This window comes from Thermobia domestica, chromosome 8 (genome assembly GCF_964235325.1).
Source record: "Thermobia domestica chromosome 8, izTheDome1.hap1.1, whole genome shotgun sequence".
NCBI classification, from domain to species: domain Eukaryota; kingdom Metazoa; phylum Arthropoda; class Insecta; order Zygentoma; family Lepismatidae; genus Thermobia; species Thermobia domestica.
In genome coordinates, this window is record NC_137461.1 from 8195004 (window position 1) to 8206395 (window position 11392).

Here is an 11392-nt window from a genome sequence, read left to right on the forward strand (position 1 = left end):
CTCACATTGAGTTGTCGCATCACGTCTCATATGGTTGGTGCTAAAAAGGAGCATTAAACTAACAAACAGAAAAAAGATCTGATAACGATGGACCAGCTTAGAAAAAACACGGATTATAACATTACGTCATTCCCGTATCATGCTTAACCCGTTGAGTGGATCGTAAGTGTAATAACGAAGGATTCGAAACCAGTTTGTGGCCCTGAGAAAAGATATGGTCACATTTGGGTAAAACTAGCCTCTCGTCAACATATGCCAGTATTTGAAAAGAAGCACGATTATGTTATTTAAAGACGAATAAATTTGTTAAGAGAAGAGTAAATAACATGGTAGGTGGGAGGAAATAGAGTTTCCAGCCATCTTCTCGTGATGTGTTTCTAATGATTTCCAAGTATCACAGCGTGAATTCGAAATCAGCTAAGTGCTGCAACAACATCATAAGATTCACTAATGCATTCTTGTTTTATAAATGTACAAAGGTTAGGAGAAATTATATGACGTTAATAAAAATGCCGTTTACTTAAAATGAAATACAACAAAACAAGTAAAATTTACACAAAATTAAAGTTTTACACATGATGTTTGAATCTTCGCTGCTTTGTAACGTAAAAATGCATAAGAAAAGATACATTTTTTTCACATTAAAAATAATAAAACTTGCAAGTTTTATCTTAGAAAACAGTTTCATTGGTATTAATATATGTCAAGGACGAAATATGACAAAAAATGACATCCCTGTTGTCTACCTTTTAGCTGCTCAAAACTTAATAGTCACGACAAATACAACAGATGAAAATCGTGTAACGTTCAATCCTGCCAATTTACCAGAACAGAAATGACTAGCAATTGAAAGGTCGCGCTCTTCATGGGAAACTCTTATATTTTGTCAGCAATATTTTGATTTAAGCGTTAAATGTCACAATCACTAAATCATACTCATAATTAAACTCTATTTTTTCTCGGCTTTAAAAAAAAGAAATAACGATAAAATTAGCTTTTATGAAACGTTCTGTAACGCTTTACAAGTTTCAAAATGTTGTGAAGTGAAATAGAATGAAGATCAGATGTCAAATTTTCGAGTAATTACGCTCTGAAAACTTTTTTAATATTTACTTTTTGAAAACAACTTTTCGTTAGACTAACTAATGAAGATGATTAATTTCACTACAAGAAGAAGCAATAATTATAATCAACAAAGCAACAAGCATTGAGTCATATTAAATAGGACATTCTGCTTAAAGAGTATTCCATTTGTGTCCGCGGCAAATATCTCCCGATAGAACGTAAGTGCATTAGGTTTTTGGATACAAAGGGGTATCATAGCACTTCTTGTTGGTCTTGTGATTATCCCTAGTTCGGCTATGAAAAGGGAAAACTGAACAAATATCGAAAGTTTCGGTTGCACCTTAAATTACAGGTCTACAATTCCTAGGTCTCAGTTCTGAAACGAAACGTTAAATTTTCAAAAACAAGTAAAAGAAGAGTTGCTGTCTTTTGATAGAGTTATCATAAGATCATAGAACATCTTTCCCAACAGAATATTCTACTTTTAAACAATCATATGTAATTATCATGAATCAAATATGTACTATAGTAAAACTAGGTCGCAGGATAGTAGAAGTTTAAAAGGTTGCACCAGAGAAAGAGAACCGCTCATAATTATGAACGCATGCAAATGAACAGAAGGAACTAAACTTTTATGAGGTTACTTATTTTTCTAGTTACATCGTTATAGGTAAGGATTAAAATAAACAAAAACTTTACCTTTTACATTATTTATTTCATTTAAGAAATCCGTGCTGTTGATAATATTCTGTATGTGCTCATTGTTCACTACTTCTATGTCTTCATCTTCGATACTGTTTTCATCTTCTACAGAAGAAACATTTTCACCTATAAACAAAAATATTTATTTCCTGTAAAAACAATTGCTTTTCATTTGATTGGTTGATTGGATATTATTATTGTGTCTCAGCAACTAGAATATACGAGCCAAGAAGTATTTTTCACAAGCTCTCTTCTTAGTAATATGAGTAAGATTTGCACAAATGAAGGCACACTGAAATTCTTCATTCTAACACCAGATATCAACAATGAGAAAGAAACCAAATTTTAAGGTTTTGCTGTGTGTTGTTTATACGATTTGTGTATTTTATGTTCAGTAACTCAAATATGATATCAGAAAGGAAAGAAAACTTCATTTAATTTTAAATTTTCTTGCAACAAGGATTAGATCTCGTTGGTTTTCTACGTGCAATACCAATCTGTCTCTCTTTCTTTCCCTCTCTCTCTCTTTCTTACTCTCTCTCTCTCTCTCTTTCTCTCTCTCTCTCTCTCTGGTATTATATGGAATTTGTTACACAGGGTTATTAGAATAAATACGTTGATATTCCATATTCTTTGAAGTATCTGTTGTAAGTCCTACCTTTTTTTTACCTCTAGGCAAGTAAACATTTCACAAAACCAAAATAGATATTCACATTAGCAAACGACTGTACACGAAGAATCTCCACTAGAAAAGTTATTTCGATTCTTGGTAAAATCTCATGCAATTCGGATTTCACATCATGCTGTAGGATCAAATCTCGTATGGTTGCTTCTAAAAAAGGGACATTAAACTAATAAATAGAAAAAACTATTAATAACTTTGCAGCTTAAAGATACCATTAAGAACACACTTAAAACTGATTATATTACATTAGTTCTGTATCGTACTTAACCCTTTGAGAGGATCGTACGTGTAATAATGGTGGCTTCGATAGCAGTTTATGGACCCGAGAGAAGAATTTTCCATTATCAGTTAAAAGTAGCTTCTCTTCAGCATATACCTGTAGTTGAAACGAATCATGGTTACGGTATTTTATATAAAGAAAAATAATTTTGATAGGAGAAGAATGAATAACAGAATAGGTGCGAGAAACTCGAGTTACGGTCATCTTTTTGTGGTGAGTTTTGGTTGGTTTCCAAGTATCACAGGGTAAATCGAAAACAGTTAAGTTATGCAAGAAGAGTGGCTAATGCATTCTTGTTCTTTTAGAAATGTATGAAGAAATTTATATGCCATTAATGAAAAAAACGGTTGCTTAAAACGAAATACAACAAAACAAGTAAAATTTACACAAAATTCAGTTTTACACATGATGTTTGAATCTTCGTTGCTTTTGCAACGTAAAAATAACGAAGAAAAGATTTAAATATTTGAAATTAAAAAGAACAAACGTTACACGCTTTAATTTAGAAAGCAGTTTTGTTGGTATTAATATACATTGCTTGACAATTGCTACTAAAGAACAACTGATTTATGCCAACGTAGCATTCCCGGCAGCCGACCAATTACAGTCAAATGCATTGCAGGGGATGTAGTTGAGTTGATCCTGCTTTCTGTATAAAAGGCAGTGCACGAAAGCTCTATATTCAGTTGAAAGTGCATGCAGTGAGCTATTTGACATAAATAGCGGTGGTGGAACTCAATTCCGTGAAATTCAGTGTGGTGGGGCAATAATTAAGTGCAAAATGACTTCAACATAGCATTTCAGTGTGTACGATTGCAGACGTGCAGTTGCACGACTGGAAGCTGGTTAACTTTCCTTTTAAGCGTCGAGTGACATTAAATAGGACATTATGGTCAAAGAGTAATCCGTGTGTGTCCGCGACAAGGATCTCCCGATAGAACGTAAGCGCATTAGATTCTGGACACAAAGGGATATCACAGCACTTCTTGTTAGTATTGTGGTTATCCTCCTTTCAATTCTCAAGGGAGAGAATTGAACCCGTATCCAGGTTCCGATTGCACCTTAAATTGCGATTCCTATTTGCCTACGATTCAGATAGCCTCAGTTCTGAAATGAAAAGTTAAACTTTAAAACAACAACAAAAGAAAAAGGAGTTAGATGTGCTATAGACTATAGGATAAATCGTAAAAAGTTCTTACGATTTTTCCTTGAGTTAAAATATCAACGTGTATGGCGTCAGATTGCATGTTATTTATTTCCTATGTTCTGAACGATCCTGTAAGATTTCTCTTGTTTAGAGCACGCTTTACTTCGGAAAGAAAATTCGTAAAATTTCTATTTAAGCAATATTAGGTGACAGAAAGGAAAACAAATTTCTTTTCTCCCCGCCAGATGTATGTAGGTGAAAGAGTAAAATGCTTGACAAAATGAAGGGTGGTGCAAGGACTGATGAGGTATGTTTTGTTAATTTACGAGAGGTATACTGAAGGTCGTGAGCAACATTTTTTCACAACCGTAAACTTTATTTGTAAGTGAAACCAAATATATCATCTCAATCTACAAACCTTTCTTTAACTTTTCCATATAGTCTCCGTTTTTTGCAGAAATTTTACCCATCGTTCTGCAAGTTTGAAAATACCCTTGCGATAGAATTCCGTAACAGCTGCCTATAGACACTGACGCACTGCTTGACGAATATCCTCCAGTGTCTCGTAGCGATGGCCTCGCATCTGTTCCTTCACAAACTCTGAAAGACGGTAGTCGCAGAGTGCCATGTCAGGATTGTAGGGAGGATGTGGAAGTGTTTTCCACCCAAATCTCCTGATCTCCTCTATAGTGGCACTTGCGATATGCGAACGAGCATTATCCTATTGAAGGATGGTCTTCTTTCCAGGACGTTTATCACGAAATTCATGACGGAGCTTCAAAAGTGTCTAGATATAGCGGGCAGAATTTATGGTTTGTCCAGGCTCAAGAAAGTCAATCAGAATGCAACCCTATACATCCCAGAACACGCTCCCCATAACTTTCCCTACCGATTGCACTGTCTTCGCTTTCTTCTTAGGTGGCGAATTTAAGTGGTGCCATTTCATACTCTGTCATTTTGTTTCAGGTTCATAACGATGGAACCAGTTTTTATCTCCAGTCACAATACTCGTCAAAAAATCATCACGTTCATGTCGAAATCTTTGAAGAAGGGTTTGGGTAATGATTAGTTTCTGACGTTTGTGGCCCTCGGTTAATAAAAGTGGGATCAACGGGCACAAACCTTCCGATAACCTAAGCTGTGAATCATTTATTGCACCTCACTATGTCCAACGCCAAGTTTTGCAGCGATTTCATTCACAGTGATACTCCTATCTCCCCTAATCACCTCATCAACCCTTACCTTGTTACGTTCCGTTGAGGCAGTTCGAGGGAGCCCGCTACGAGGCTTATCTTTGATGTTCGTGTTTCCATCCTTAAAATATTTCACTCATCTCCTAACACTGCTGGAACTCATGCACACATCTTCATAGGCATGCTGTAGTCTGCAGTGAATTTCAGAAGCAGGTTAGTCCTCTTTAACAAGGAATTCAGTCACAGCACGCTGTCGAAATGAAACATTGCTGCCCGCCATTTTGGAAATCATGCCTGTGTTACATGCTAGCAATAAACAACGTCAACGTCTGGAAAGAAAGAAAGAATAATATACTTGGTTTGTAGATTGAGATAATATACTTGGTTTCACGTACAACTAAAGATTACGGTTGCTCACGACTTTCAGTATGCCCCTCGTATCTTCTGATTTTTATGTTTTTATAGAGGTGTTCAATTTAACATTATGGCGCCTGGTATAAATATTAGTTGGGTGTGCAGTGTAGCTAGGTATATATCACAAAACGGTAGGATTACCTATTAGATATGTCATAACATTTTCCCTCAGATAAATCCTACGATGTTTTAGCGCATATCTCATAGAGCATTCCTTATTGTGTTTACAATAGAGTTACCATAAGTTTCTAAAACATTTTTTCCAACAGAAGATTTTAAGCTTTTAATATTTTCATGTTTCTACATTTAAACAATCATGTGTAATTATCATGAAGCAAATAAATACTATAGTAAAACTAGGTAGCAGGGTAGTAGAAGTTTACAAGGTTGCACCAGAGAAACAGAAACATTCATAATAATGAGCGCATGCAAATGAACAGAAAGAACTAAACTTTTATGAGGTTACTTATTTCTCTGGTTAGTTACATCGTTATAGGTAAAGATTAAAATACGTAAACACAAACTTTACCTTTTACATTATTTATTTCATTTAAGAAGTCCGTGCTGTTGATAATATTCTGTATGTGCTCATTGTTCACTACTTCTATGTCTTCATCTTCGATACTGTTTTCATCTCCTATAGAAGAAACATTTTCACCTATAAACAAAAATATTTATTTCCTGTAAAAATAATTGCTTTTCATTTGATTGTTCGATTGGAATTTATTATTGTGTTTCAGCAACTAGAATATACGAGCCGAGAAGTATCTTTGACTAGCTCTGTTCTTAGTAATACAAATAATATTTGCAACAAATGAAGGCACACTGAAATTCTTCTTTCTAATATCACATATCAGCAATGAGAGAGAAAAGAAATTTTAAGATTTTTTCTGTACGCTGTTTATATGATTTGTCTAATTTATGTTCAGTAGCTCAAATATGGTATCGGAAACGAAAGAAAACCTCCTTTAATTTTAAATCATCTTGGAACAAATATTAGGTTTCGTTGATTTTCTACGTGCAATACCAATCTGTCTCTCCTTCTTTCTTTCTCTCTCTCTGGTAAAATTTCTAAATTGTCACATAGTGTCATTAGTGTGAATACGTTAATAGAAAGATTCAATGATGAATTTTTGGAGGAATTATTGTACGCTGCGAAAACGTTTTTATTATTTACTTTCTGAAAACAGGTTTTGTTAGAGCAATTAATGAAGTTTATTAATTTCACTACAAGAAGAAGTAGAAATCAACAAAGCAGTAAGCATCGAGTAGTATTAAATAGGACATTGTGCTCAAAGAGTAATCCGTGTGTCCGCGACAAGTACCTCCCGATAGAACGTAAGCATTAGGTTCCTCGAAAACAAGGTGTATTATAGCACTTCTTGTAGGTCTCGTGGTAATCCTCGGTTCGATTCTGAAGATAGAAAATTGAACCCATACCGGAGGTTCCGATTGCACCTTAAATTATAGGTCTACGACTCCTATGGTCTTCGTTCTGAAATGAAACAATAAACTTTTAAAAAATAAAGCAAAAGGACGGGTACTATGTTTACAATAGAATTACCGTAAGTTTCTAGAACATCTTTTCCAACAGAACATTTTTAGCTTTTAATATTGTTATGTTCTTACTTAGAAACAATCATATGTAATTATCATGAAGCAAATATATACTACAGTAAAAACTAGGACGCATGATAGAAAAAGTTTAAAAAGTTGCACCAGAGAAACAGACACATTTGTAATAATGAACGCATGCAAATCAACAGAGGAAACAAAATTTTTATAAGGTTAATTATTTCAGTGGTTACAGTGTATTCATCGTTACAAGTAAGGATTGAAGTAAACAAGAATTTTACCTTTTACATAATTTATTTCATTTATGATGTCAGTGTTGTTGGTAACATTCTGTATGTGTTCATCTTTGGATGTTTCTATGTCTTCATCTTTAGTATTGCTCTCATCTTCTTTAGAAGAAACATTTCCACCTACAAACAAAAATGTTTGTTTATATGTTGTACCCTATCAAAATAATTGCTTCTAATTTTATTGATTGAGTGGAATTTATCATTGTGTTTTAGCAACTAGAATAAATGTGTCCGGGAACTATTTTTGACAAGCTTTGTTCTTAGTGACATAGGTAACATTCGCAACAAGCATATGTACATTCAACTTCTTCATTCTAACATGATATATCAGCAGCGAAAAAGAAAACCTACGGACACTATGTTCTTCATCACAAACTTACTTAGCCGGTTATCGATCGAGGGATGCCACACACCAGAGGTAAGCCATCAACCGCTAAGCCACTGTGCCCGCCCTGTACGTGATTCGAGTCTGCACTCATGTGTAGTTCGAAATTAAGTTACATTCATCTTGCTGTGACAATGAACAAACTCCATGGCTCTGGATAAGTAGAGTAACAAATAAAACACAGTTCTGACCAGAGCAGAATGAAATATATTAAAAACTATACTTACAATGTGTTACAGTTTCAAGGACCTAACGTCCTCTTCATCAGACACAAACACTCAGAGTGTTTGTGTCTGATGAAGAGGACGTTAGGTCCTTGAAACTGTAACACATTGTAAGTATAGTTTTTAATATATTTCATTCTGCTCTGGTCAGATGTGTTTTATTTGTTGCTGTGACAAATCCCGACTTTTATGGAAAATCGTTGAATTGGCCACATTTATTTCAGAAGACATGAAATAAATTTTCCACTAATCCGTATGCATTATGGATTGTTCTCTTGTCATGGAAACCTCCTCTCAGCCATGATAACGGATGAAAACGGCAACATTAGGACACTAGGATAATGACGTATCAAAAATTGTCGATAACAGAAAAGAAGATTCTTACGAAGTTCGCCGTCCTAGAAATCAATTTTACATCAGCCAATTACTACGACATGATGATTAGTTTTCCACCGAGATAATGATACCATCTCAAAGTCGCTAACGACGACCAGCTCAAAGAAAACATCAAGAATATAGTCAAGAATGATTTTAACACAACGTCATTTTCGCATCATAGTCAACCCGTTGAGATAATCATACGCGTGGTAACAGAGGCTTCAAAAGCACTTTGTCAACCAAAGAAAAGAAACGATCACTTTCTGGTAAAACTGGCCACATGTCAGCGTATGCCAGTATTCGAAACAAAGCATAATTATGCCATATAAAGACGAACAAGTTTGCTAAGAAAAGATTGAATAACAGGTAGATGGGAGGAACTTAATTTGCAGCCACCTTCCTGTGGTGAATTTTGGGTGATTTCCAACTATCACAGAGTGAATCCGAAATCAGACAAGCACTGCAAAAATCATCATAATAAGAATCGCTAAGGCATTCTTGTTCTATAAATTTAGAAAGGTATGGAGAAATTATATGCCATTAATACCAAACAAGCTCTTAGAACGACATACAACAAAACAAGAAAAAATTATACAAAATTACAATTTTACACAAGATGTTTGATTTTTCGCATTGTAACGTAAACATGAGCAATAAAAGATACAACGTTTCACATTAAAAACAATAAAGCTTACAATGTTACTGTTAAAAACAGTTTCTTATGTATGAATCAAGGGACAAAGATGCGGCCTGTGACATCCTTGTTGCCTACCTTCGGCTGCTGAAAACTTTGCCCTTCTTGAAATAAGCAATTTTTCTTATAAACTACTCTAACCGAATGACACCTTTACAGCAACCTGATCAAACGAAACAAAAAAATGACCCATCCTAATGAACTTATATTTAGTTTGCCAAACAACAAAGCAGTCATAAATTACTTGCACTGACTCAGGCACGTAGCCAGGATTTCGTAATGGGGAGAGGTCCGTGGCATGAAATATTGTGGTTATCACACCAGGGATCGATCATTCCAAACTTTTTTACTGACAACATATATTGGTTCTTTTAGCCAGGATTTTCGTAATTGCGGGGGGAGGGGGAGTGTGATATAAAATACTGTGGTCATCACACCAGGGGCTTGATCTATCTAAACTATTTTACTAGCAACATATATTAGTTTGTTAGGACAATAAAATGAGAATATGTTAGTAAATAGTTTAATAATAAACTGTGAAGAAATTTCGAGTAAAAGAATTAAAAGGGTATTGAAAAAGATTTTACAATATCTATGTTCCTTCCTCTGTTCATTCAAATATGACTATTTTCCTTTCATTATGACCTCAACTATTATAAAAAGTACATATCCAATAATGTCTTGTAAAATATTTTATAATATCTGCGTTCCTTTCTCTGTTGAATCAAATGTTAACAGAACTTTCTTTCCACATAACTTTTTTGTTTTTATTATTCCGTCAACTACTGTCTGTTCCAAATGACAGGTTAAAGGAGCAGTATTAAATTGTTTTTGAAATAATGTGTTTGATACTGCAAGGATGCGATGACGAAAAATTAATTTTATTTTTGGCTTTTTATTTTAACGCTGATTCTTCCTTTTCCTTGTTTCTTTTTGTTTCATCCTTCCTTAATTTTTTCATTTCTGATCTCGAAGGGAGATGATAAAGGTCCTTGTCTATGTACCTGGCTGGCGGCTGGATGATAAAGCTTAAAAGCTGTAGGTAATTCTGGAAGTTAATCAACAATGGGAAATGTTTTGAAATTACGTCCAAAGAATATTGTGTCGACAATTGAAAAGAGAAATTAAGAACATGAATTTGTAACTATATGATAAAGCCCGTGTCATATTAATATGCACATGAATAATAAATTTCTGAAATTTTCTGAACAAAAATATTTTTCAAAAATTGGTCCGGGAGAATTTGCCACCCCTCGAAATTTATTGTCACGGGCCACGGTTTATGTTGACACATGGTAAATATATCCCTGTTCGTGTACCACTTGCTTTGAAGATTAGTTCAGAAAAGCAAGAATAGTTCGGCATAAGTAATATTATTATCATCTTTTCAAAAACATTTAAACTGGAAGAAATGTTGGTATTTGAAGCTACTTACTTAGGAATTAATTTCAATTTTTTACTAGCTCAATTGAACGGTTCAAAGTCACACAGAGACACCTTCATACTTCTGTAAACCATAATATGGAAGGCTTAAATTCAATAGCAAATATTAAATTTTAAAATTTAATATTCGTTGAAACTTTTCTTACAAAGAAAAAAACTTTGCAACGAGATAAATATATAAAAATTTGCAAAATATCTATAAAGTATTATGTCTTATTTTAATGCTAGATATGACTTATTCTAATTAAAAATCATCCAATTAATATATTTGATATCTGAAAATAACAGTATTTTAATAAATTAAGAATTTGGGTTGCAATGTAATTTAAACAAAATTTGAAAACTGCAATTTTTAAAATCAGATATTAAAATTATACAAGTAGAAAATATCATAACTCAATATTATTTGTTCGCTCACCAATTTTTTGTAGTAGTATGCTATTATTTGTGGGCAAAGACGTACATTTGCTAAAGTTAAATACCACCAACAGTATTACTAAACCATGAAACATGGTTAGGTAACTTCACTTTTTAGAATGTGCAACATGAAGGTAAATATGTCGTCACTCAAGTTACGCAATTGTTTCCTAACTATCTTGAGACTTGAAGCAAAGAAAACCAAAGAACTCTTCAATAGCGAAGAATTCTGGCACAGAATGAGTTCCAGTAAACTCTATTTTCTTAATGACACAATTTGTTTTTATTTCTACCTAAAGCATTCAATGTGATAATGAATGCTTGTATCTTTAAAAAATACAATGATGTTTTTTTATTATTGTTTATGCGAGAAATGTGTGTTAAGTTTAGGTTTTGAACAATGAATAAATCATAGTTTACAAAGCTGTTAATAATTTTCTTTTACAGTGATAGAAAATGTTTTCAAACATACGATGCGTATATCTGTGTCCTTTAATTAA

At 33.8% G+C, this 11392-nt stretch overlaps 1 protein-coding gene across 4 annotated transcripts in view; it reads right to left on the reverse strand.

Annotated features, from left to right (window-relative positions):
* LOC145692676 (uncharacterized) overlaps positions 1-11164 on the reverse strand; it is a 29579-nt gene extending 18415 nt beyond the window's left edge. The window contains exons 1-4 of one of the 4 annotated variants that reach the window (XM_081768055.1): positions 10894-11164; positions 7343-7471; positions 6016-6123; positions 1765-1893 (exon numbers count right to left, since the gene is read on the reverse strand). In XM_081768055.1, coding sequence (XP_081624181.1) covers positions 1765-1893; positions 6016-6123; positions 7343-7471; positions 10894-10987 — 460 coding nt within the window. In that variant the 5' untranslated portion in view covers positions 10988-11164. Of the gene's footprint in view, positions 1-1764; positions 1894-6015; positions 6145-7342; positions 7472-10893 lie in introns of all 4 variants that reach the window. The other 3 variants (XM_081768054.1, XM_081768056.1, XM_081768058.1) reach the window with 3 other exon arrangements.
* Between the last annotated feature and the right edge of the window lie 228 nt (positions 11165-11392).